Source organism: Penicillium oxalicum, chromosome VIII (assembly GCF_001723175.1).
Source record: "Penicillium oxalicum strain HP7-1 chromosome VIII, whole genome shotgun sequence".
Taxonomy (NCBI): domain Eukaryota; kingdom Fungi; phylum Ascomycota; class Eurotiomycetes; order Eurotiales; family Aspergillaceae; genus Penicillium; species Penicillium oxalicum.
Window position 1 is genome coordinate 336,199 of NC_064657.1, and position 26,861 is coordinate 363,059.

Sequence of the window (26,861 nt, forward strand, 5' to 3'; positions counted from 1 at the left end):
GCTGTATGCGGAAAACATTTGCGCCGTAACCAAACGCCGCCCTACCCATCCTGTACACCGCGTGCGTACAGCCCAGCACAACTCACCGCAGGCGAGATATCGGCGTTGTCTATGACGTGGATGACATGGAGCGATGGCCATGGAGCCTTGTATACCCTGGCCACATTTCATGGTCGAAAACCCTGCTCCTCGCCCTCCTCCTGCTCAATGGGCAGTTGTGCTGCGACGATGTTCTAGGCCTTCCACCACGAGAAAACTTAGATTCCTGCAGCCCAGAGGATGAGAGTCTTGGCCCAATGAGACGAGCATCTCGTTCTTTTCACCGAGCAGTGGGTTCGGCCTCGTAGTGGAGAGGGGCTTCTCTCGTGCGCACGACGTGAGCCAGTCGGGTCGGAGGATGACGGACGAGGTGGCGATTGGACTCAATCGAACGTGAAGAGGGACGGTCAAGGACACCTTAAGTATCAGGCACAGATAGACCGGGCACTATTACCTTTGCCCACTCTATTCATTGGCGATCAAATTCCACGCTCAGGTTTGACGAGCAATTCGAAATGTATCTGGATAGGAAATCGGGTCCCTTGTAGATCAGACTGAAATAAAAAAAACAAGTCCACAACATCAACCCGACGGTTCCAATCATGTCATTTGTGCAGCGGCGGAGAATGTCCGGCATACACTGCACGTACATGGAGGATGCTCTCCAGACACTGCAGTACCTGTCCTCGGATTCCTGAAGGGAATTGGGCAGCAACTATGAGGAGAGGTTACCGCTCATCAGGGCCTAGCCCGGCTGTGCCAGTAACTGTCGCGAGCTCAAAGTAACATTCTGTTATATCGCTGACGATCACTACCCAGAAGCCAATGAACAAACAGTTCAATACATATGGAAATACTCAGCTCGAGGTAGATTCAAGCAAGACTCCTCCCTCCTGAACGCAAAAGCATTTCATGAAACATCTCGTTTTCACTTATTCTCTCTCTTCGCAATTCGACCATTTTGACATGTATCCCGCCAGAGGGCTGTCTCGTTGTACAGTTGAACCCATTTGAACCCACTATCACGATCGATTGTGGAATTACCCCGTAGATTTCCTTCCAGCTGCCCCCCGCACTTCAACTTCGATCTATGATGGCCGCGGGGGAGGGTAATACAAGATTCAAATCAAAGGGTTTAATAGGTAGACATAAAACTGTACGAAGCAATCTGGTTTAAACAAGAACATTGTCACGAATCTACAAAATGTCCACATGTGCTCATGAAGGGGACTAGGTGAATGTCACTTTGAATATGGTAATGCTTACTCAATAATACCAATATCTATTCATTGAACCTGCCTAAATATCCCCGTCTCTCTGGAATGTGTCGCGTCCTCCCTAAGCAATCTCTCCATATTTCAATTTTAACGATAAATCCATTGTTCATCTCTGTCAATGCTGGGTACTTATTAAATACCCAGACATGGACTCACGATGATGTATCTTTCGAAGCCAACCTAGGGGGAAAGGACATATCAAAAGTTGATTCAGCTACTCGTCTCTCCATTCATCATGTCCCATTTGATCTCAATCAATTCCCGCCACCAAGCAGCAAAACTTCAATTTGGTCTTCCATCCAAAAGGGGGGAAATAAAAAAAGAAATTTCATCTAGATTCCCGGCCCTAGGTCATTTTCCCATTCACTCCGTCATTTCTTCACAAAAACCCATCCAACAGGGACCATCTAAGTGGCGAGGATCTGATCCTTCACCTCCTACCAAAATTGCGATGCAGGCACATGGTAGAGCCCCAGACAAAGACAAAAGACAGCAATAATCACCGAGTCCTGGTTCATGACAACCCAAACCCAAACCCAAACCCAACCGAATCGGTTTCAACCACTGTACCAGCCACACTGGCTGAGCCTTCCAGAACACCTCAGTACAACAATGGTTCTACACGTCAGCTTCTCCCTATTTTCCAGGCCCCATCCTTAGTCCTGTACCCCATTGGATCTCATTCTCTCAGTGGAGGTTTGCCACGAGGACTTCTCCAACAAAAAGTGCCCTCGAAAGAAAATGTCTATCCATGGGACATGAACCCGACTACCCTCAAAAGTCGCCGACGACTACCTAACCTTACCTACATAGCCTGCATGATTATGTGAAAACGGTCCAACTCCAAACTTTACCCCGGTAAGGTACACAATAAGCTTTTTCTTTCTCTTTTCTTTCTTCTTTGGAGAAATGCCCACTTTTCACCCTTGAACCAAGGCTTTCTCACTCCTGGAACCCTTTCCTTCTCTCTTTTGTGTAAAAAAAAGGAAGAAAAAAGTTCTTTGCTCCCCTCACTCGTAACTTGTACCAGATTTCCAACCTCCGTTCTTCCGATCCACGCCCGAAATATGTCATCGCCGGATTTGGTAATGCCGTTCCCATTCCGGTTGGGGGAGGTGAGGCGAAGTTCTCGGGGAGTGGAATTCGTTTATGTTTGGTTAGGTTAGATTAGAGAGGGATGGGTATGGTTCTGGGTAGTAAGTACCTAAGATTCGCCATTTGACTTCGGATACTCAAGTCGGGACCACCAACACTCTTACATGTGCAGTGTACCTACAAACTTCCTCACTTCAGTGGGAGTGGCTTTGATAGGGCAAGGCAGGGCAGTGTTGGATGCCGAGAGGCGAAGCTGGGCGTAGATTCCCGAACCCAGGGTTTGATTTTGGCAAGAATTTTCTCAATCTTAGAGTGAAGGGGGAGGGAGGTGTCTGCCGGTTCAAGATGGATGGGTGCTAATTTGCTTCAAAACCAAGGCGGACTTCTTGTTGCTATGTGGTGGGCCAGATCGAGTTAAACATTGATAGCTGGAGGCTTTCAGGTCCGGGATTCAGAAACATGTTTCCAGCTAGAAAGGTGAGGAATCATCTCGTACAGTCTTGGCAAATTTTCAGGCCTCAGAGGGTGCCGCCGCAAAATTCAGGGGATGCCAACAGTGAGACTTCATTTGGGGGGGGTGTTGAATTAGTTTAGAAGGGGTGCTGCTGAATATGTTGAAAATCCGCGCATGAGACGTGAATTCGCGCAGTGGGTATGTCGCAGCATGCTTACGTAGGCCACTGATACATCAACGACTAAGTTCCATAGCCCGTATAACACTCGATCGAAATCCAACACAGACATGCTTCTTCCATACCGCTTCGTCGTTACGGAACCTTTAGGCGTGCCGCGCTAATGCGAGGGGACGATCAACTTGGGGGCGTATTCTATTCCTTTCTTAGATGAGACTGCTCCCGCCCTCAACCCCTTTGGCCCCGAGCTGTCTGCCAGGTACAGTCACTAGTAGAGAAGGGTAAGTGTAGCGGGGACCAGATTAGTGACAAGCCTAGGCGGGAATTGCAACACTGCAGGGATATATGATTACCTGCGTCTTGGTACAGACACCGCTTGAAGCCTTAGCCTATCTCCCACGTGTTTTTCAGAGTCAGCCGAGCAGATCCTGCAGGATCTACATACATATCACGGTCCGTAGATTCAGACGGGCTCTAGATCCAGCACTTCTGCAGCTGATGGTTACATCGCACATTCTCAACGGCGCATGCCAAGAGACCGTTGTGGGGTAAAACTTTGCGAAGCTTCACAGAGCTACGCGGATACACATCGATTTTATCTTTTTCCGCGATAGCGAGCCACCTGGCCATTGCTCTTTCAACCAAGCAAGCGGGAATGTCGTCGTATGCGCCAATTTCCACCAAGTTTATGGTATCAAGAAGCTCTATCGTCACCCGCTAAGTTAAAGGCAGGAGGATCCAGCCGGCGATACCAGACGATGGCCCTATACTCGTCGGGCCACCGAGTTTCAATATCAACCCAGACTAGATGACCCCGCTTTCTTACCGATAAAGACCAGCCTAGATATTTCAAAATTGACAGATTCTAAATTTAGCCGGGACCAAGTAATCAGTGAAATCAGCTTGAAGGCTCTGGTTAGACAGGTAAAGTGGGTTTCTGCGTCGCTATCATATCCCAGATCCGCTTAAGTTACACTCAATCGGTCCCTCGTTTGGCCTACGAAGGCTTTCAATCCAGCTCGATAATTAAACCTTTAAAAACGGGCAAACTGATTTTATATCGGACACAACCCATCACTAAGTGAGCTGCGCGCTGTATCACCTGCCAAGGTAACCGATTAGCAGTCAGTGTGTTGGTGAGATCAGTCGCCTTGGTATGGCTAAAAGTTAGATACTGCTTTTCTCATGTCATAGGACAGGGACACTATCCATACATTTGAGTCCTCTGATTTGGCGACGAATGTCATTGTATGTTGCCCTATTATCAATATCTCCAAATGCGGATCCACGCGCAGATAGAACGCTACATCATTCCACATGAGGAAGGTAGCTACATTCTATAATTCAATCACTTCGCCATCTCGTGGTACGTTTCTCACGTCAGCTTAACCGAGTCACTGGGCCCGATTAATTATGAACCCACTGTCTGAGCGTTTGTATACTATAAGTATTTATATAAAAGGGGCCTCGTCCCGGATTTTGATTCTATGTACCGGCCCATTCAAGTTCACGTTCTCATCTATTGCTCAACTTTCGACCTCTGAAAACGAAGTTTTTCTATCTCTTTGCCGGCCTTCTTCTTGGGGTCACAGCTACCTCCGCGTCACCGGCCGCAGAGCTAAATGCCAACCTTTTATCTGCTCGTGACGGTACCTACGAAGGAGTGGCTGATCTTGATAACAATACTATGTCCAAGATCTAGATGCTAAATGATGTTACAGGAATGCAATGGCACTAAATGCAAAATTGGCGTTTTTTCTAACGTGTGAGTTCTCTACTTCTATGAATGTCCTAGTGCGACTATGCTAAGGTTAGCAAATATAGCAAGTGTGATTATGGCAAGGTATTGTACTCTGATACCTCGTATTTTGAGCAAGACTAACACGCATCTGATTAGTGCACTAGGCAAAGTGGGGGTGGTGATGGGAAGCGTTGTCACGTTACGGATGGCAAGGCTTACTGTCCCGGCAAGAAATAATTTTTTGCTTTCCGCACCTACTACCAACCGCCTTTTTCTCGGAAAATGCCTTGCTCAACCGAGTTTTTAGTCGAGGTCAATTGTGTGTATATGAAATGGGGCATGGAATTGTTTAGTATTTAGCACCGGATTGAGGGTCAGCCAGTCTGCCTCAGGTAGAATACTCCACCTATATCAATCTCAGCATTCCTTTCTCCTACCTTTTGGACGCGCGTCTATAAAAGTCAAAGTAATAGAAATTGTAGCCTGTTTGGTCGACTCATCTATGATGATGTACTATAACTAGGACTAGGAACTCGCTACATGAACAAATGGCAAGCAGGAAAGGTAAAAAAGAGTGGTAACTGTCACGAGCCAGTCCGAAAGTAGCCAGAAGGGTTTAATTCGGTGCATTCGAAAGAAAAAACTAAGTCTAGAGAGGAAGGGGAATATGAAGAAGAGCGAACGCTACGATGATACATGCAAATGAGGCCTTTTGTTTATCCCTTGGATTCTGCTCACTAACATAGGCCTTGCAATTACTCGCGAGTCCTTAGCTCGCGCTACCCGCGAATCGGCTCGTAGGATCTAGCCCTAATATCTAGAACTCTACTGTAAGCAGGAATCTAATAGCCACGCGGGGAGCTCTACTAATAACGTTGATATAGGCTGGAATACTTGGCGATTTATGATTTCGAAAAGCACTGGTGAATAGAAGAGAGATTCATCATCTGGACTATTCCCTTGGGTTTTTATCTACCCTCAGTAGGAATTGCGAATATATAATTTCATCACGATGGTATACCTACGTACTCATGTACTACCTTGCGTGGATTTCGAATATTGATATGATCAATGATGGATGCCAGCTAAGGTTAGACTCTGTTTAGAGGGTCAGGTTTTGAGATAGATCAATATGCGTGTTTGGGAGAATATCTGTGAGCAGTAGTATGTATATGTATGCGTTCATATCCATCCAGTAGGTAGGCATTTTTCATCAGCTTCCACAAACCTTTAACATGTAGGTATGCGGTATGCACTGTTGGAGTCTGGCAGATGGGCAGCGAATCCTAGTGCGAGGCGTTTTGGAACGCTTTCAAATCTTGACCCGGTCAGCTCCAACATGTGGAAGTGCAGGGCGGAGATGTTTCACATTGATGCGGGGGTTTTTGATGTTCTAGAAGGGCAGGAGGACATGGAGAAAGACTTAGAGCTGGGCGTCGGATATCCCACGTTGATTTCAAATAAATGAGATGTACCCTATAGGGGACAAGGTGACGGTCATCTACTCTGTAGTTTTACCAGGCACTCGCACCTGGCAGTACGGCGGGAAGAAAAGGTACGAAGAAAGACCTCAGCAGATCACGCCCTCAAGTACCTTATCTCTTACGGCATGCCCCTTGGGATCAGAAGTAAACAAGAAAGACCTTCATTGGACTAAGACGCGTAAATAAAAACAGAATCAAAATGATTTCGCGCCAGGTGGACCAACCACCAATAGTCAAGCAGACGTAAAAAAAAGTTTCTAACAAGAACGATCAACAAGAAAAAAAAACCATCAATCTCGTAATATGAATACATTGAAATCGCAGTGACCGATACTGAGGAAGCACCAGACAGAGACACGGAAGAGTTTTGAGAGAAAAAAGATGAATGACAAAAAAAAGGCATGGCAAAACAGGTACATAGGGGGATCAAGCATGGTAGTCGTAGAAAAATGGGAACAAAAACAGAAACAATCAACCTCTCTCTTTTCTTTTTCTCGGAAGAGAGGGATTTTTAACCCTGGCACATGATACAAGCCTCCTTGTTCTCGATGCTGCACTGGAGGACCTTGTCGGAGAAAATGTCTTCCTCGGACTTGCCCTCAGTCTCAGCCTCGGCTTCCCCAGTCTCCTGCTCGGCGCCGTTGGAGGCAGCAGGGGTAGCAGCAGCTGGGGCAGCAGACTCGACAAATGTGCGAGAGGTCTCCACACTGACAGCGCTCTTGACGGGAAGGGACTCGTCAGAGGCGGTACGGGGAATGGCAGAGTAAGCAGAGGTACCACCACCACCAGCGCGCTTCTTCAGGGCAATGTTGGAACGAGCGACGTTGGTGTCCTCAACCTTGAGCTGCTCCTGATCCACAGTGAACTGGATAGGAGCAGAGGCAGCCATGGTGCGGAGGTAGTACATGCCAGTCTTCAGACCCATCTTCCAGCCGGCAAAGTGCATAGAGGTGATCTTGCCCATGGTAGGCTCCTTCATGTGAATGTTCAGGGACTGGGACTGGTCAATGAAAGCACCACGGTCAGCGGCCATCTGAAGGATGGAGCGCTGCGAGATCTCCCACACAGTCTTATACAAGGACTTGATGTCAGCCGGGATGTTGGGAATGTTCTGGACGGAACCACCATCGGCGATGATGCGGTTCTTCATGTTGTCGGACCACAGGCCGAGGTCGACAAGGTCCTTGAGCAGCCATGGGTTGACAACCTGGAACTCACCAGCCAAGACACGGCGGGAGTAGATGTTGGAGGTGTAGGGCTCGAAGCACTCGTTGAAGCCCAGGATTTGCGAAGTACTGGCGGTGGGCATGGGAGCGACTAGGAGACTGTTGCGCACACCAACCTCGGCAATGCGGGCCTTCAGAGAAGCCCAATCCCAGAGATCAGTAGGAGTGCGGTCCCACATGTCGTACTGCAGGATACCCTGAGAAACGGGAGAGCCGGGGTAGGTCTCATAGGGGCCGTTCTTGGCCGCGAGGTCGGCGGAAGCGGTCAAGGCACCGTGGTAGATAGTCTCGAAGATCTGAATGTTCAGCTGCTTCGCCTCGGGGGAGTCAAACGGCAAACGCAGAGCCAGGAAAGCATCGGCCAGACCGTTGACACCGAGGGCAATGGGACGGTGACGGAAGTTACTCTTCTTGGCCTCGGGAACAGGGTAGTAGTTGATATCAATGATCTTGTTCAGGTTGTGAACGAGAACTTGAACAACCTCATGGAGCTTGCCAAAGTCATACTCGCCACGAGCGGCATCCACAAAGGAAGGAAGAGCCAGGGAAGCCAAGTTACACACAGCAACCTCATCGGGAGCACTGTACTCGACAATCTCCGTGCACAGGTTGGAGCTGCGGATGGTACCCAAGTTCTTCTGGTTGCTCTTCTTGTTGCAAGCATCCTTGTAGAGCATGAAGGGGTTACCGGTCTCAGTCTGAGCCTCGAGAATGGCGTACCAGAGCTTCTGAGCCTTGATGGTCTTGCGACCACGGCCTTCCTTCTCATAGCGCTCGTACAGAGCATCGAACTCATCACCGTAAACGTCAGCCAAGCCAGGAGCCTCATTGGGGCAGAACAGAGTCCAGTCGCCGTTGGCCTCGACACGCTTCATAAAGAGATCGGGTGTCCAGAGGGCGTAGAACAGGTCACGAGCACGAATCTCCTCCTTGCCGTGGTTCTTGCGGAGATCGAGGAACTCGAAGACGTCGGCGTGCCAGGGCTCGAGGTAGATGGCGAACGCACCAGGACGCTTGTTACCACCCTGGTCAACGTAGCGGGCAGTGTTGTTGAACACTCGGAGCATGGGCACAATGCCGTTGGAGGAACCATTGGTTCCACCAATGTAAGAGCCAGTGGCACGAATGCGGTGAACATTGAGACCAATTCCACCAGCAGTCTTGGAAATCATAGCACAGGTCTTGAGAGTATCGTAGATACCGTCAATGCTGTCCTCTTTCATGTCCACCAAGAAGCAAGAAGCAAGCTGAGGCTGAGGAGTAGCCGCGTTGAACAAAGTGGGAGAAGCGTGAGTGAAGTACTTCTGGGACATCAAGTGATATGTCTCAATAGCCTTCTCGATATCTTCACCGTGAATTCCAACAGCAACGCGCATCAGGAGATGCTGGGGCCGCTCGGCAACGTTGCCGTTGATACGGAGAAGGTATGAACGCTCCAGAGTCTTGAATCCGAAGAAGTTGTAGTTGAAATCACGGTCGTAGACAATGGCGGAGTTGAGCTCCTCGGCATGCTTCATCACTATCTCGTATACATCCTTTGAGATCATAGGGGCAGGCTTGTTGTTTTTGGGGTTGACATAGTGGTAGAGGTCGTCGATGACCATGGAGAACTGCTTCTTCGTCTGCTTGTGGAGATTGGAAACAGCGATACGAGCTGCCAAAATGGCGTAGTCAGGGTGTGTGACGGTCATGTAAGCAGCAGTCTCGGCAGCCTTTTGTGACAAGAATGGTTAGCGCTTTGAGTTTTCTTTGGAAGATTTTCAGATCAAGAAGATGGAGAGACGCCACTCACCAGGTTGTCCAGCTCAATAGTGGTGACACCCTGGTACACACCAGAGATGACCTTTTGTGTGATAGCCGCAGCGTCGACATGCTCAGGGTCAAGGCCATAACAAAGTCTGGAAACACGAGCAGTGATCTTATCGAACTGCACGCGTTCTTTGCGTCCATCTGTGGAAAAAATCAAGGTTAGTTTTCACTTAAGCATCGGTGGCAACGGGTGTGGCCATCAATATTCACGCCGGACGCGTGTCCTTTAACCACCGCCCGTGTCATGAGGGTCTGAGATTCTCGATGCTTACCTCGCTTGTAAACGAACATTATGGGACACGAGCGTAGGAGAGAAGAAAAAAAGGGGGGGTAAAGAGAAATGATTAGAGAAAAAGGGTATAAAGGATGATAGAGAAGGGGGATATAGATTAGATTTGAGGCTCAGTGAGGGGTTGAATAAAGCCGAGAAGAGAAAAGGATTATGGGAAAAGTAGAGCGTTGAGAGGTGGGATGAGAAGGAGAGAAAGCAAGCCGGAGGGGCGAGGATATTTGACGTCGCCTGGGGAGACGCGTTGTGGCTCGTGAATTTTCGCGTTGGGCCTGTTTCGGCTCCCATCAATGTCCACTTTAATTACCGTGCTGAGTAATATTGTTTTTTGGATCGCGCTCCTCACGTGAACACGCGACAGTGGTCACTCGGCCGGCCTGCGCTTGGAACTGAGCGATCGATGACGGCACTTTCGGTATCAATTTAGCTGCAGTACATCATTCAATATGAACGCAATACATCGATCGAGAAAGATGTTGGGTCAGATTGCTAATATGATTGCTGATCAACTACTCTTACGGGGTGAAGTTGGCGGCGGCCGTGCCCAGTACATCAACACGACTTCACTCATACATGTGCAGGTCACACGTCGGCACGAACGAAGGTACCAATCAATATAGGAGAACAGAGAAAGGGGACCAGGAAAGGAGAACTTCAAATATGCAGTAGCCCTGGTCGTGGGAAAACGCAGGGCTGATCGAATAGACATGTGCGAGAAGACAGTGGACAAGAAAGAGTTCGAGGGATGGAGAACACCCATCAAACGAACCCACCCAACAATATGCTCAGGTTTCTGTGAGGCAATGTCCAATCACAGAAGTCCGCCGAAGCTGTTTAGAACAAGGCAGCGACACCTACGAAGACAGCAGCAGCAATGGCCGAGCCCTGGAACTGGAGACCAGCGGCCGCGTTGAGGGTGCCCACAGGGGGGTCGGAAGAGGCAGTGCCAGATGCACCAGTGCTAGAACCGGAGCCAGTAGAGGAGCCAGAGCCGGAGCCAGCGGCGCCAGTAGCGGTGCTGGACGCGACAATACCGGCAGTGCCGCTGGCAGAGCCAGAAGCAGTAGCGGTGGCTGTGACAAACCCGGAGGAAGAGCTGGCAGTGGAGGTGACTGAAAAAAAATTAGCCCGACTGAATCACCGAGCTTCTCCCTGCTACAAATTGATCGACCAATGTGCAGACAGTCTGGAGGGTATGATTCTCGTCCTTTTGCCGGAAGAGTTTCTTACCACTGGTATCAACGGTGTAGCCGGCAGCCTTGCAAGTGCTGGCGTAGACCTTGAGAGCTGCCTCACGGTTGTTGCCGCACTTGTCGGCAATGTCTGACATGACATCCGAGGAACCGGATCCACAGAGAGTCTTCAGGTCAGCGGGGTTTTCCGAGTGACTACGAAGAAAGAGGAGCTGTCAGTGAACAACGGTCTTGATCGGAATGTTGATCGAGGGGTTGGAGCATGTATGCATCGTCGCTCGGTCACAGGGGACAGAACAAGACATACCCAACAACCGACAGCAGACACGCAGGAGTCTGACCAGCAGAGACAAGGTTGGCCAAGGCGATGCAGGCCAGAGCAATGGTAGACTTGTTGAAAAACATGGCGATGGGATCGAAAATGAGTGATGGGAGCTGGAATACGAAGACGATGATCGCACAGCGATTTGGAAAGGACTAATTTAGCGAAGTCGGAAGACTGTCGAAGTTGGATTGTAAAGATCGTGGGGAGGGTTGTTTTGGGCTAAAGAGCGACTGGGTTTTGCAACGATGAAGGAGTGTATGCAAGATGGTAGGGTCAAAGAGAGTGATGAGGAGGAAGTCTTGGGTCGGATCTCCAAATGGTCCTTCAGGGTGGAAAAGAATCAGGGTCCCCCTGACCAAATGGGACAAGTGTGGGTTTCACTGACACTCGTTCCAGATGAGAGGATGCCAGGAGGAGCCAATGAGCGAGCAGTGGTGGATGACCCCACTCTAGTGTGCTAGCCGTAACGTGGTTGTTTGTGTCTGTATGACAACGTGGGAACTACCTAATTCGACCAAGTACTTAGACGTATGTCAATTGCGAGCCAAATTTCAGATTCAAAGTCATTGCTGTCGGTGGTATTACCAATGACCGTTGGTGGTGGGTTGGCCTTTCAATGGTGACCATACCCCATCTCACTGTCTCAGAATGGTCTAGTGTCAGGCACCCGTAACCGCATGCTTGGAAAAACTCACGCGGATTCGGTCAAGTGCCACGAGTAATGAAGACGATCGACTCGTGTATATAGCAGTCTCTCCATAGAATTCACCAACTGGGCCGTCACTGCTCGCTGATGAGTCAATCACTCGGTCTGCACAAGTTACGGAAGGGTTTGAGAACAACAACCGCCTGGTCTTGGCCGTGGCAGCCTACAATCTACATATCGTACGTTCCATCTTGCATATTGTTTCTATGAACTCTGATTTCGTTTACGAGTGCAAAGCCGCAAGAAAGCCCGTGTCTAAAAAAGCGCTGCTTCGTTTGTCATCATCATGAACATCATCATGCTTCACTCATGGAATTTATCGTAAATGTCGAGGGCCATTGCGAGAAGTCCTGCTGTCACGTATCACAGCAGAACTTCCTTGAATCTCATCGTCGAGCCATTCCAGGGCTCCTGCATGTAGCCCGCAGTACTCTCCTCAAAGTCTCTCCCAGGTCGGATCAAAGATACTCGAAACCACTTCTTGGACTGGCAATCGATGGTCCACAATTTCCTGTCCATTCACCAAATCATTTTCCCGGGCCCTCACATCCGCCTGCGTTTCGTCTGCCGCGATCCCTGCCTTCACATGTCTTCGAACCAACCTCTTCCGGGCAACTTCAAAGTCCACTTCAACAAACCACAACTCATCCATCAATCCGGCAATCTCATCCCACGGCTCTTTGTTTAAGCTGAGATAGTTCCCCTCGAAGAATATCACCCGTGTGGTGGGTGGAATGGCAATATCGTCATCAACGGGATCCTTGACCGCGTGGTCGAAGCTGGGTGCGTAGATGGGTTTGGCAGTAGGTGTAAGTGGCTCGCGCAGAGCGCGAACCAGGCTCAGAAATTTGGGGGCATCAAAGGTGAAAGCGGCGCCTCGGCGGGCAAAGGCATGGCTGGGATCGGGCATTGCGGCGAGTTGTGCGCGCGTGAGATGGTAGCCGTCCATGGGAAGAGAGGTGGCGAGTGGAGTATTTGAGGAAGGATTCTCGGAGCAATGGATCTGATTGATACGTCTGGACAATGTGCTGGCTAGTTCGGTCTTCCCAGAGCCGGGAATGCCACTGACGGCGATGAGGAGGCGAGCATTGTCGGGGATAGAGCAGTATTTGGCTAAAAGATAACAAGAGATAGTCAGCAGTGCAAATAAATCCGACAACCCAGTTCCACCACAGATCGCTGGAGAAGTCTCGCTTCGAGTGTCACGCGCCATGGGCCACAGCAATCGCTCCCATGGCGGCGAAGAAGTCGGCGTCAAGTTCATGTATCCGATCTACTTACCCCACGTCTTATTGACCAGGCGGTCAACCTGCTCGTCCATGATAGCAGTTGGGGCCGAGGAGCGAGCAATATGCTCGACGCCCAAATTCGTTTTGCTTGGAGACACTTTGGGCAATGCAATTTGATACGAGGGGTAGCAAGTGCCCAGTTGAGTTGGTCAACGAAGGTGCAGGTGTCGCGTGCGAATGCGGGGGTAACACAGGATCTCCCAGGTCATTAATCGAGGGGAATTGTATCAAGAAGATGGCAGAGGAGAAGTAATTTGATTGGGGATTAGGCGCAACGCATAGAATCCAGACTCACATATCAAGCTCTGCAAAATAGGCTGAATGTGGATTGCTTCTTGCTCAGAACAATTCCATTCAGCGGGGTCATTGCGGACTGATCTTTGGTGGGGACTGCTGTGCTCCGAGTCTCCGGCGGAAGGCCGCTCATACGTCACCCGAAGAACTTCTAGAAAAGTCTGTAGGTTGGAGGCTCGCGGCGGGATGCTGCACCCGCCACAGTTATGGATGAATTGAACCAATCCTAAGTGAACCTGGGAGGAACGCAGCAAAGGTGAGAAGGGAGCTTCGCTTCACCAACAGCTCAATGGATCATGGACTACACTTGCGGCCTAAGTGAGGCCCAGGCATATACCTCTTCGATGAATAAAAAGGAAAAACCACAAAAAGAAGAGGAATTTCAACAAAGATCACAAGGTCATACGAGCTTAGTTTATCTTTCCATTCAGCACGTGCTTTTGTTTTGACGATATGGGATAACTCTCGACAATGGTGCATGGGCCAAAAGAAGAACATATCGGCAGGAATCGATATGTACAAAGTGTCAACAAGCTTCCCCGGACACAGGACCTGGGTGCCAAACCTCAATGGTCCATACAGCCGGAACGAGCGCCCCGGGGTTCAAAATACAAATCCAGTGCTTGAAAGCGCCTCGGTGGCGTCGGTCATGCATATGTAAGAGTTACAAGATCACAAGTGCGTAAGAAAAGCGAAAGAGGCCTTCCGATGCCTCGAACGCCGAAAAATGAAATAGACCCTTCGCCAGCCTCCACCCCAAAAAAGAGAAGAAAAGAAAAGTAACGCCCCGGGCATGGCTCGAAATCCCAAATATCAGAGATGGGTGCAAACAGAACAGTCGTCACGATGCTGGCAGACCAGCAGGAAACCCCTGAGGTGGTTTACGAACCATCTGCATGGTCGCGGGTGTCAGCATTACCACCAAGATCTCGGCCCAGAGACCGCGAAAGACCCGCGCCCGCCCACCAATCATCGGGAATGTCCTCACGACGAGCCAGCCGGTCCAGAATGGATCGCATCTGCTGCAAATCCGGAGAGGAGGGATCCGGGAAGGAGAGGGCAATCGTGGAGACAGGCGGGTGATTACTCATGGTCGAATGCAGACCTGCGGAGCGTCCAAGGGACGATCGGTTTCCAGACGGTCTGGCGTAGCGATGGTAGTTTGCAGGTGTATTGTCGTCCCCATCTTCGTCGGAGGAGGAAAAATCACAGGGCTGAAGTGGGTTGGGATAGGGATCAAGTGCTAGCTGAACGGCGCGTGACTGGCCACTCTGTGACGGTAGCATCGCCGAGGCGAGTACAGCAGCATTACGTCTCCCCTCCGTTGCGCGATTAGACGAGATCGATGCGTGAGAAGAGGGTCCGTCGACATCAGGCGCCATAGTGGTGAGAAATGTCTCCCAGACATCATTTTCGCCCGTTGGGTCGGGACTCAAGCTTCGTTGGCGGTCTTCGAGGCCATCGACTGGGGAGTCGCGAGGACCGAGGCTGGATGGGAGAGTAGGGCGATAGCCCGGCAGAGGAGCGGTTGGAGGGGTCGAGTTGTCGGAGTGATCACGATGGGCGGAGCTGCGCATAGCTGGAAGCGCAATAGCCGAGAGCTGGAGATGTGGTGATGAGGGGTCAGGCGAGGCGGACATGTGATGCGACATCGCAGGTGCAAAGCCTGGAGTGAGATGGGCTCGAGAAGAGTTGCGCGACTGAATCGCGCGGCGGGCCTGAACCCCGGCTCGGGCAGCGAGGAAGTCGGTGAATTCACGAGCGGCACTGGAGCGTCGGCCGACCTGCTCGCTGCGACGTTGCGATTCAGAACGTGTGGTAGGAAGACCCATGGCCTCGCGACGACTGGTTTCCAGGTCCATACCGTCTTCACTGACACCTAAGTTCAACACAGGCGAGCGGACAGGGACCCGAGACTCGGTCGCACCGCGCTGGATTTCTTCAAGCATCTGCGAGTGAAAGCTGGACATCATTCGGCGAGCGCGCGCAAATGTTTGCGATCGAGTCGCATTCGAGCGGCGAATTGACGATCTTCCGGCAGCTGTCGCATCCTTCTCCAACGTCTTGAGCGCGTCGACCTCTGAGGGCTCGCGCCACATACTATTTCCATGTCAATTCAGCGGGATGACCCAGTGGCGCATTGCAACGGGGGTAAAATGGTAAACTCAGGGTGAGAACGTACGGAATGCCCATCTTGAGAAGGCGGATCCACGAAACAAACAGTGCAGAGATGGGAAAATGACGGTCAGCAAGTGATGACACAAAGCAAAGCGCACGCGTTCCCGACTCCCCCAGAGTATTGGCGTATTGGGGTGGGGACACGGGAGGAAGATGGATACCGATCGGAAGGAAGAGGCTAGGAGGAGCGGGATATTTTTCTCTGAGAAAGGCAGAAGGGAAACGGGGTAATTCCCGAGCGGCGACAACTGGACCAGTGACGACTGACAGAATGCGGAGTGGCTGGGAGTGTCATGTGATTCGTCATCGATCAGGACTGAGGCGCAAGTGAGCGGCAAACATGAGATCGGACACCCCCACCGCTCTGGATGCAATTGGATTGGAGGAGTGTAAACACAACTTCATCCCCAGAAAAGAGAAAATGGAAACATTGGTTTGAAGTAACGATAATATGGCCATGGGATGGGACAGTGCAAAGAGATCTAGTTGCTGCAGAAACGAACATGTAGACAAACTTCAGTGGACTGAATATTAACTTGGTCAATTGGTAAAGGTCAATTAGTGAGTACGAGGTACCGAGTACTGACTGGTTGTTACCAACAACATCACCCCATCCTCATGGCCGGGCTTCTCTCATAGACATATCTCTAGGAAGCCCAATCGGACCAAAGCCTCTGCTATCGGGCTGTTCTGCGTTTCTGATTATCAAGCACTATTAGAACGGCAATTCTGTGCAAATTTATGCCATCTACCCGGCGGGTGCATGCAGAAACGTTCTGTTGTCTTATTTGACCGTGGGGCAGTAGTTCGGTGCCCTTGTTTGATGAGACCGGTATATCCGCTTGGCAGAAAAAGAGATAGATGCTACCTAGGTTCTTAGACCAAGTCGATTCATAGCTGCAGCGATTACCGCACCTTTCTAAGGTACGCACACCAATTATAGAGAGTACTCATTACCTACAATATGCAAGAGACTGACAATGCCCTTTGGTGACCATGTTTGCCAGTCTGCCGCTCACTTGTTGTGAGAATAGCCTCAAGGGGTATCTCATTCGCTTAAAGTGCATACAACTGTGGACGGACTGGTAGTCATTGCCCGCGCCTACCAACGAAGTGGCTGTATGTAGACGATCCAGGGAATTTATATAAATGACATCTTCTGTTGTTCATGTCTTTAGTCACCGTTTCCCTTAAGCTCGGCAGTTCTTTGCAGCGCTATACATATACTATCATCCTGGTGCGAAATTCTATGCACTTTGCTCTCCCAAGCTTCATGAGTGATCAGCCACCGAGCATCTCACCTGCCACAAGATCCTCCTCACTTACGATGATGTGTCCCTGAATCTGGGTCACAGAGCAGTGCTATCAGTGTCGGAGCTAGCTTTCATTCCCCCAAAAGTGGGGCCTTGCAAGGAGATAGGAGACTATGCGGAGACTTTCCATGAGTATTTATGTTGCCTTGGTGGAATCGAATCCGCTTCTGACACCCCTCCTGAGATAGGTTGTGCACTCTGCAATTAAGGATTTCTTCAAAGATCGGGCGCTGCCAAGACAATCATATTGGGACCCATGAAGAAGAGCTCCGTAGGGCTGATCGGCGGGCGTCAGCATAGCCGCAAGATCATGCCGCCCGTGGAGAAGGAAAGTTCAAAACAACTCATGCTCGAGCCCCAACCATCTCCGTCTGTCCTGATTCTTCCTCTGCCTTTGATTTCATTGCACAAAACACCAAGTCTCCCCAAAGTGTATGGGCTCACAAACTGCGCCACTTGCTTTGAGCTCATAATCAGTCGCCTTCAGTAGCGTGGTCGCACGTTCTCATTTGTTATGCCCTCTTAGTGAGACCCAATCCGACCGCCGACAATCGATCGTGCATGCGACAAGGTCCGCCAATCTCACCAAGCACCCCCCAGACTGCGTGTTTACCACCCGATCACTGGAGACTGACCAGTGACTTTAGATCACACTGTGGCGGACATGATTCCTTGAGACGATTACCCTCGGCTCCTGCCTCACGTCCAACCTTCACCTCCCAACCCCACCTACGCATACCCGAAACCATCCTTCGAGACAGACGCTTGAGGACGCACAACACGCTAGACCAAACAAATTCCGGGCTACAGCTGCTATGGTCTCTCGCTCCGGCGAAGCCAGTGAGGGGCAGCGACCCCTCACGCCATCACGAACGCCGGGCACGCCTCTGAAACCGCGTTTGACCCGAGCTGGCACCAGCCCAGTCAAGCGCGACGATAAACTCAGAGAAGAGAAAGGACCGAAGACATCTGCTAAGGATGTCGCAGAGCTCAAGGACTATGTACGTGAAGCCCAGAAAAATTGCGCGCACTGAGTCGAAGGGATACTGGAAGACAAGCTAATGGTGGCTGCAACGCTCTTCAGCAACTGGGCGACTGTCTTGGAAAGGGCGCATTTGGATCAGTCTATCGAGCCTTGAATTGGAACACAGGAGAGACTGTTGCGGTGAAACAGATCAAGTTGACTGATCTCCCGACCACCGAATTGCGTGTGATCATGGTATGGCTACAGCCCGATTACCGGTTTCAAGGGCAGAAGCTAACAACGACGGGTCTTTTAGCTCGAAATTGATTTGCTCAAAAACCTCGATGTAAGAAATAACCTGGCCTTGAGTGTGAGAAACTTCCCCTGACCCAGAATACAGCACCCGAACATCGTCAAGTACCACGGATTCGTCAAATCCGTTGAAACTCTAAATATTATCCTAGAGTAGGCTCCCCACGCTTGCTAAATCCAGTTGATCACGAGTAGCTGCTGATGATGGAATCAACAGGTACTGCGAAAATGGCTCGTTACATTCTATCGCTAAAAACTTTGGTCGCTTCCCTGAGAATCTGGTTGGCCTGTACATGTCTCAGGTGTTGCATGGGCTCTTGTATCTGCACGAACAGGGTGTCATTCACCGAGACATCAAGGGAGCCAACATTCTGACCACCAAAGAAGGTCTAGTCAAATTGGCTGATTTTGGAGTTGCTAGCCGCACGACGGGATTGAGCGAGTCAAGCGTGGTCGGCACCCCGTATTGGATGGCCCCGGAGGTGATTGAGCTATCTGGAGCAACAACAGCGTCAGATATTTGGAGCTTGGGATGTACCGTCATTGAGCTGCTTGAGGGCAAACCTCCATACCATAATCTTCAGCCAATGCCCGCTCTCTTCCGGATCGTGAATGACGATCATCCCCCTCTCCCACAGGGCGCTTCCCCAGTGAGTGGATATGCGGCTGACGGTGCCTCCGGCAATACTGACCATATTTCCAGGCAGTGAAAGACTTCTTGATGCAATGTTTCCAAAAAGATCCAAATCTTCGGGTATCAGCCAGGAAGCTACTCAAGCACCCGTGGATCGTCAATGCCCGCCGAACCGATTCAGTCGTTCCAAAGAAGTCCACGGAATACGAGGAAGCTGTGAAGAGTGTGCAAGAGTGGAATGAGGCTTTACGATCACCTGGTGCCGGGACCTTGAGGAAGCCGAACAACAAATTTGATCCGAGCGCTGGATCCCTGCCCACTGCTCGCAGCAGTTCCTTGGTCGACACGCTTCCATCGCCTACATCGATCAAGATCGCCGATCGCTTTCGGTCACCGTCGTCCAACGAAGACGACAATTGGGACGATGATTTTGTGACTGCAATTTCTCCAAGTGCGTTGCAGCTGCCTCACCTGCGGCCGCAGGACAATTTCGGGGGCAAACTCTCGCCTGAGAAGCTGAAAGCATTCGCATCTCTCGATGGCACCATCATCAGGGGAGAGGAGAGTCTCGATGGCTCCGACGGCAGTGCGTGTGGCTCATTCTCGGGCGACAACGATCCTTTGCAGACCATCCGCCCGTACTCAGCCAAGGCATCATCGATCGAACCTTCTAAGAATCGCAGCCCGTCAAGGCGCCGCCAGTCCAAAGTACAGCCAGCCTCGGCCCTGCAAAATGTTCCAATGTTGTCCCAGACTCCAACTCCACCCATTCGACGACCCCGGCCGGCCGTCTTGTATAAAGAAAATTCCGTCGAGGATTATACAGATCTGATCATGGCCAACGAGGATGTCCTGGATCGGAAGCTAGGAATATTTCATGTTTGTCTCACTCATGAATGTGGCTGGATAGTTCTTTGCTGACAGAGAGAATTAGGAAATGGACGATGACCCAGACTCTCCCACCCATGACAAAGACTGGCATTTCGACGATGAACTGGCTGGTCATCATCCCCAACTGCGAAAACAACTCTCTGTCAAGCGTGATCGTTCAACCATCGAGATACAAAGATTTGCAGAGAATGAGAGCGACGAAGACTTCTCCGACATTCTTGGGGCCGATCAGGTGGCTCTCGATAAACCAGAGAGCGACAATGGTTCAGATCAGAGTACTCTTATGCTGAACTCCAAGTTGTCGAATAACTCGTGGCTAGGTGACCAGGATGACGATGATGACCCCTTCGCACAGCTAGAAGAAGGATTTGACGAAATGGACCTTGAAGCCAACATTGCCCGTGACAAGTACGCCCGTCTGCGGAGCCAAGTTGAAGGCTTAGTCGGCTCTTTGAAGACATCACAAGATGAGGATGTTCTCGCGGAGATTTCCGAGCAGCTCCTTACAGTGTTCTGCGATCTTCCTGAAACGAAGAATATAATTATTAGCGCTCACGGCATGCTGCCAATTTTGGAAATTCTAGACACCTCACGTCGGCGAGATACTGTGTACTATCTCCTCAGAGTGGTGAATGCAATCATCTACAACGACTATGAGATTCAAGAGAATCTCTGCTTCGTGGGCGGTATCCCAATCGTGAACGAGTTCGCATCGAAGAAATATCCACGGGAGATTCGACTGGAAGCGGCTGCTTTTGTGCAGCAAATGTTCCAGACATCCACACTCACGCTACAGATGTTCGTGAGCGCGGGCGGTCTCAACGTCCTGGTCGAGTTTTTGGAGGATGACTATGAGGATGAGCGCGATCTAGTCCTCATTGGAGTGAATGGCATTTGGAGCGTGTTTGAATTACAAGTAACCTGCCCCCTTCGTCGTTCCGTCTTTGCTAAGATGAAGCTAATCACATGGCATCTAGGGGTCTACGCCCAAAAACGACTTTTGCAGGATCTTATCCCGCAATTCCGTGCTTGATCCACTCTCCCTTGTCCTCAGCCGGGTCTTGAATGAAGATGGAGAGCTGGCCGAGGTCATCGAAGGTCGTATTGCAAACATTTTCTTTATATTCTCCCAGGCCGAAAACCACGTCAAAGAGATGGTCGCGGAGCGGACCGTCTTACATCGTAAGCTAACCAAACCTGACCTGATTTATTACTGACAGTGGGCTAAAATGATGCAAACATTAGGGGTTCTCAAGGAATTGCGGCGGATGTCGCCAGTGCACCAGGTTACAATGCTCAAGTTTATCAAGAATCTGTCGATGCTTTCAACTACTCTGGATGCACTGCAGAATTCGAATGCGATCGACGTGCTCACCGAACTCCTCCAATCCACCATGGGGCGCAGCCACTTCCGCGAAGTCTCGAATCAGATTTTGAATACAATTTACAACATGTGTCGATTGAACAAGACTCGCCAGGAAGACGCGGCACTGAATGGCATTGTGCCCTTACTTCAAAGGATTGTGAAAACAGAGCGCCCCCTTAAAGAATTTGCACTACCCATTCTGTGTGATATGGCTCAATCTGGAAAGGTTGGTCGTCGAGAGCTATGGCGCAATAAGGGACTTGCATTTTACATCTCGCTTCTCGCGGATCCTTACTGGCAAGTTACTGCTTTGGATGCCATCTTCACCTGGTAAGTCGTCGCGTCGGAATCATGCCAGCTGTCAAGTGCCTGGGTTTAACGATTCTTGCAGGCTTCAAGAGGAAACGGCCAAGGTTGAAGAGCATTTACTGGACAATCGCCATGACAAAACGTCCTTCACAGATGCCATTGTACGGTGTCTTGCGCTCTCCAAAGCAAATTCTTTTGAAAATCTGCTCGAGCCACTTCAAAAGCTCTTGCGTCTCAGTCCCCCGGTCGCCTCCACTCTGGCAAGGCCCGATCTCTTTAGTCGACTTGGGCAGAAACTTCATCACAACAAAGCGGCAGTCCGATTGAACCTCCTTCGCATCATTTCCAGCATCTGTGACTCCACTGAACAGCAAGGTGGCTTACTTGCCACGTATGGCTTGCTGGACGCAATCCGAGAACTTGAGAACGACCCTGCCATCTTGGTGCGAGACATGGCAGGAAAGTTGGTTCAGTCCAGCGAACGAAGTAGTAACTCGCTCGGTCTTATGCGCAGACCCACGAGCCGTCGGAAGAGCACTTCCACACCCAGCCCTAACCCTTTCTCCGGCTCTACGCCCTCCACGCCCTCGAGCAATCGCAACAGTCAGTCTCGATCATTCCTCGAAACCCGCGAGACGCCCCGTCATTCTCGCAATGCTCTCTCCGGTTCATCTTTTGCGCTTCGGCCAGGAAGTCGTGATGGCACCACCTCATCATTGGGTTCTGCCCTGAATGGAAGTGCCGCAGCAGCGCGATCTCGGATGCCGCGAGGCATGTCTAATCGGCTTTCCCAGGTCGAGTTTCTTCAAGATGATGATAAAGCCCAGAGCTCTTTGAATCGTCGGAGCTCGGTCATGCCGCGTCGTCGTCGCCCCACCAATGCAGAGTCCGAATGGACATGATGCATTCTACAGTACGCTCTCGTTGTTGAACGTCATGCATAGCGCGACCCAGTCATTGTTATTATGGGTTCAAACCTTCGATATTGTCAGGTCGAAAATCAGTAGACTCTGGTATATGCTTGACATGCCGGCACAAGTCCGCATTTCCCATGATCAATTTCATGGTCATTCTCCATACCCATGTTTGAGTACTGGCTACTACACATGGCCGCATACATAAAAGGCGCTCAGTTTTTCCATAGTTGCGTTACAGTGCTTGCCCTTGCGCATAACATCTTACTTGATCACACGTGTAATGTATGTATTTTCTATTTCTTTGGCATGAAATGCCACTTCAATTGCCACACGACGGCAGCGCTATAGAATGTGGAATATCCGTCTCTCAGTGGCGATGACGTCGGTTGGATTCTCGTATAGATCGGGATCACGTGTGGTTCCTGGTGCCCGAGACTGGGCCAAGCATCAACCGATTGGTGGCGATGCCGCTTCAGAAAAATTTCCTTGATCAGCGCAGCTGCTTTCTCTGCGTGCAAGCCATGGAGTGAGAAGTCGAATGTACTCTCAAGATATACAATTCCTCACCGTCTTGCTGTCATTCATCCCAGCTCAATTTGGCATGACGGCAGCGCTTCGTGCACCGCTGCGGGCCTTTGCCAGTCCCGCGACGGTCATCGGGCCATCGTGCAAAGCATCGATTTCCGCTTCCGCTGGCGCATCGTTCCACACATACTTGAAGCCAGCCATACATGATTCGCAAGCGTTTTCGAAGTCAAGAGTATCATGGAAGTCCCAACGATCTTCCGGTATCCTGAGTCGGCCCTCGACGAATTCGTTTTCGACCAACCGCTTCGCTCTTTTTCCCGCGGAGTCTAGCTCAATAGACACGATATCGGCTCCGCGCTCGAGACCGGCGCAGCGAAGGTACCTGAAGTATCTTGCTGTACTAGGACTGCTCGGTGTAGGAGGACTTGTGTACTCGGATGAAGTGAAACACATCTATAATGCGGCGAGGAGGAGTGGTCGCGTGCTTGGGGCTCTTGCCGTCTGCATCAACGAGTAAGTGGGTTGAGATATGAGGTTTGGTACATTTGAGCAATGAATAAGCTGACACGCAGTTTCTCTTTTTACATAGTTACCGTGTTACTCTCAAACAGGCCGGCGTTGCATCGCCTGAAGACTACGATGCCCTGATTCGCGCATGCCATCAGCGCTGTGCAAATCGAACACTTCGTGTACTGGAACAGAATGGCTCGATCTTCATCAAGCTAGGACAACACCTGAGTAGCATGGGCTATCTACTACCTATCGAATGGACCTCGACTTTTATCCCACTGCAGGACAAGTGCCCTGTCTCATCTATCGAGGCAGTTGAAGAGATGTTTGTCACAGACACTGGCCAGCGCATCGACGAACTGTTCAGCTCTTTCGATCCGACCCCGATTGGAGCGGCTTCGCTTGCCCAGGTTCATCTTGCTACACTGAAGGAAAATGGCCAAAAGGTTGCGGTCAAGGTGCAGCACCCTGCTCTCGCCGAGTGGGTGCCGCTTGACTTGTCTCTAACCCGGTTCACATTCTCAATGCTGAAGCGGTTCTTCCCAGAGTACGACCTCGAGTGGTTATCGCGTGAGATGGATGAATCTTTGCCTGTAGAATTGGACTTTCGGATGGAGGCTCAGAATGCCACTGCAGCTAACGAGTACTTTAAAAAGCACTCCGATGCGCCACTCGTGATTCCCGAGGGTATGTTCGCGCTTACAGAGTCCACGTTCTAAGAAGTCTTGTTTGACTGACTGTCTTGATAGTGATGTGGTCCCAAAAGCGCATTCTCGTTATGGAGTGCATTTCAGGCCGCCGACCAGACGATCTCGAATATCTTGATGCCAACAACATTGACCGGGACGAAGTCTCGGCTGCTTTTGCTCACATCTTCAATGAAATGATCTTTGGTGACGGGGCTCCGCTTCATTGCGACCCTCATGGCGGTAACATCGCCATTCGGCCGAACCCCAACCGTAGCCATCCCAACTTCGACATCATTCTGTACGATCACGGTCTTTACCGTATGATCGATCGAGACCTGCGTCGCAACTACGCCAAGCTGTGGCTCGCTGTCCTTGATGCCGACGTCCCACGGATGCGCGAGTATGCCTACAAGGTCGCAGGTGTCACAGATGAACATTTCCCACTCTTCGCCAGTGCCATCACCGGCCGTGACTTTACCGTCCTGACGCAGAAGAATGTTGCTTCTACCCGGACAGACGATGAGAAGAAGGAGATCACCGGAGCCCTGGGCGAAGGCATGTTGCAGCAGCTTGTTGTGTTGTTGGGTCAAGTACCCCGAATCATCCTTTTAATTTTGAAGACCAATGACCTGAGTGAGTCGTCCTCCTTCCAGACGCCCAATTTTCCCGTCTATAATTCCCATGCTAACAGTCTGCTTCCCTTGCCTTTGTCATTTCTAGCCCGGAGTCTTGACGAGAATCTCCACACACGCCAGGGCCCCATGCGAACATTCTTGATCCTGGCCCGATACGCCACTCGTACCGTCTTTGAAGAACAGATGGAAATCATTCGCAACTCAGGCGGCATTTTCCTGAATTTCTTCCAGTACCTTTCTGCGTGGGCTGGATATCTTCGTGTTGAAGCGAGATTGTCCGTTTATGAGACCCTCTTATCTGTGAAAAGCAGACTCGGTCTGCAAACTGCGTTGTAGGCATTTGCTGAGGATCGATGTGGGACCAGTTCAATTGACGTGGTGTTTCGAATTTTGTACATATTAGGGGCTGCGACCCTCTTACCCATTTTGTTGAAGGTTGGCTTTTTCTCCTCTTTGGAGATGCAAGGGCACCCGTTGGCACCCGCACGGAACTTTCTCGTTCGGGATCTACTTGTGTGTCAGCGACGGGCGTTACATGGTTTGTAAAATATGCGATTAGACCGGGATTTCTATTTTGTCTTTGTTGCAGCTGGTCAAAGGTTAAGTCGGGCCAGTGTTCACGAATCAGACTTGTCACGTAAGGGTGTGTTGTGTAAATGTTGCATACTTGCCAGCCTGGATTCTTCAAAGAAAGGGTTTAATTCGCATGGAAATTCGTTAAAGAAGATCCTCCGAGGGAAGCTCATGCACGTGGGATGCTCAAACTTCAAGGATACGAAAGATGTATGGTAATAGAAGCGGGAATGTGTGAATGATATCATTATTTTCATTCAGACTATCACGGAGTCACGCTTTTTCAGATACAATAGGTCATCGATCGGGGTTCCAGATGCCAAAGCGCCAGACTGACAAAATGGGGATAAAGAAACGACAAGGCAAAATAAAATGGTAAAGTAGATAAAACTGTACAGCAAACAAATTGATCAATTTGTTTGTGGCTCCCAGCCGACCATGAACAATGAAAGATTGCATCAGCAATGACGAATTCGGTCATTGACAGGATGGATGAGAGCCTTCTCATAACCACCAAAGAAGTAGTTGCAAATCATAATGAAAAGGGGGAATTGTTGGATCAAACGATTGTTCTGTGAAGACAAACGGGGCAAAGGAGGAGAGTGAGTTGGAGAGCCTACAAGGCAGAATGATGAGCAGATTGGAGAGTGTGTCTGCTTTACAAAGAAGCAGCAGCACCACCGTTGGGAGTCTGCTCAATTTCAACCTTGACATTTGACATGGAAGCACCCGTCCCGGAGAGATCGGTAGTCTTCACCTTGGGGTTCTTCTTGTAGTAGTCGGAGATGGCAGACTTGATGGCGTCCTCGGCAAGCATTGAGCAGTGCACTGTTGATCAGGTATGTGAGTATATATGATTCATGTAAAAGCAAAAGAAATGGGGGAGAGGAGATCTGTCTCTCCAGATGATATCACTTACACTTGACGGGGGGCAGGCAGAGCTCCTTGGCCACATCCGTGTTCTTTATCTTACCGGCCTCCTCCAGGGTCATTCCCCGGACGAGCTCGGTCAGATATGATGAAGAGGCAATAGCACTGCCACATCCGAAGGTCTTGAAGACCACGTCATCGATACGACCAGAGTCCTTGTTCACCCGAATCTGAAGCTTCATAACATCGCCACAGGCGGGCGCACCGACGAGACCAGTGCCGACGTCTTGGTCACCCTTCTTCATGGATCCGACATTGCGGGGGTTGTTGTAGTGGTCGAGAACCTTCTCGTGATAGTTCCTTCGCTGGGCGGGCACGGAAGCCTGACGCTGGACGGGCTGGACGGACTGCAAGCTAGCGAGGGGAGCAAAAGCACGGGGCGCAACAACGCCGACGCGGGGAGCGACGGTAACGAGACGCTTGAACATGGTGATGTAGCTGAGTTCAGAGCTCTTTGAGGAATGGGTTGGTTCAGTAAGCTGTGTGGTTGTGGATTGTTTTGATGGTGGGAGAGAGTTGATGGATTGAGTAGTTGACGATGGCAAAAAACGGCAGATCTGATATGGGGGACGAGAGGAGGTGATGAATTCATTGCTAAATAATCTGATCATTACATAATCCCATTGCGACCTCGGATTCGTGGTCGCGACCATCGGAGCTGACTCAGCTCATCCTCTGCCGGCTTAAAGGATGCCGGATTCAGCGAATTGCAT

At 50.4% G+C, this 26,861-nt stretch overlaps 7 protein-coding genes across 7 annotated transcripts; 2 read left to right on the forward strand and 5 right to left on the reverse strand.

Annotated features, from left to right (window-relative positions):
- Positions 1 to 6,779: 6,779 nt before the first annotated feature.
- On the reverse strand, positions 6,780 to 9,594 carry POX_h09471 (Ribonucleoside-diphosphate reductase large chain; the record flags this gene model as incomplete). The annotated part of the gene is made up of 3 exons (XM_050118225.1): positions 6,780 to 9,206; positions 9,287 to 9,444; positions 9,576 to 9,594. The coding sequence occupies 3 exons, from the start codon at positions 9,592 to 9,594 to the stop codon at positions 6,780 to 6,782; spliced, it is 2,604 nt and encodes an 867-aa protein (XP_049965012.1).
- Positions 9,595 to 10,426: 832 nt separating this feature from the next.
- Positions 10,427 to 11,190, reverse strand: POX_h09472 (Period circadian protein; the record flags this gene model as incomplete). Its single annotated transcript, XM_050118226.1, has 3 exons — positions 10,427 to 10,704; positions 10,823 to 10,980; positions 11,093 to 11,190. The coding sequence occupies 3 exons, from the start codon at positions 11,188 to 11,190 to the stop codon at positions 10,427 to 10,429; spliced, it is 534 nt and encodes a 177-aa protein (XP_049965013.1).
- Positions 11,191 to 12,252: 1,062 nt separating this feature from the next.
- On the reverse strand, positions 12,253 to 13,137 carry POX_h09473 (uncharacterized protein; the record flags this gene model as incomplete). Its single annotated transcript, XM_050118227.1, has 2 exons — positions 12,253 to 12,929; positions 13,098 to 13,137. The coding sequence occupies 2 exons, from the start codon at positions 13,135 to 13,137 to the stop codon at positions 12,253 to 12,255; spliced, it is 717 nt and encodes a 238-aa protein (XP_049965014.1).
- A 1,143-nt stretch (positions 13,138 to 14,280) lies between these two features.
- Positions 14,281 to 15,592, reverse strand: POX_h09474 (uncharacterized protein; the record flags this gene model as incomplete). The annotated part of the gene is made up of 2 exons (XM_050118228.1): positions 14,281 to 15,499; positions 15,582 to 15,592. The coding sequence occupies 2 exons, from the start codon at positions 15,590 to 15,592 to the stop codon at positions 14,281 to 14,283; spliced, it is 1,230 nt and encodes a 409-aa protein (XP_049965015.1).
- Positions 15,593 to 17,705: 2,113 nt separating this feature from the next.
- POX_h09475 (Cytokinesis protein sepH) lies at positions 17,706 to 22,268 on the forward strand (the record flags this gene model as incomplete). The annotated part of the gene is made up of 10 exons (XM_050118229.1): positions 17,706 to 17,891; positions 17,975 to 18,109; positions 18,171 to 18,200; positions 18,255 to 18,319; positions 18,384 to 18,816; positions 18,870 to 19,679; positions 19,735 to 20,607; positions 20,669 to 20,873; positions 20,937 to 21,387; positions 21,449 to 22,268. 10 exons carry the CDS (start codon positions 17,706 to 17,708, stop codon positions 22,266 to 22,268), a joined length of 4,008 nt encoding a protein of 1,335 aa, XP_049965016.1.
- Positions 22,269 to 22,884: 616 nt separating this feature from the next.
- On the forward strand, positions 22,885 to 24,981 carry POX_h09476 (ABC1 family protein MCP2; the record flags this gene model as incomplete). The annotated part of the gene is made up of 3 exons (XM_050118230.1): positions 22,885 to 23,324; positions 23,401 to 24,008; positions 24,071 to 24,981. The coding sequence occupies 3 exons, from the start codon at positions 22,885 to 22,887 to the stop codon at positions 24,979 to 24,981; spliced, it is 1,959 nt and encodes a 652-aa protein (XP_049965017.1).
- Positions 24,982 to 25,876: 895 nt separating this feature from the next.
- POX_h09477 (Iron sulfur cluster assembly protein 1) lies at positions 25,877 to 26,576 on the reverse strand (the record flags this gene model as incomplete). The annotated part of the gene is made up of 2 exons (XM_050118231.1): positions 25,877 to 26,046; positions 26,138 to 26,576. 2 exons carry the CDS (start codon positions 26,574 to 26,576, stop codon positions 25,877 to 25,879), a joined length of 609 nt encoding a protein of 202 aa, XP_049965018.1.
- Between the last annotated feature and the right edge of the window lie 285 nt (positions 26,577 to 26,861).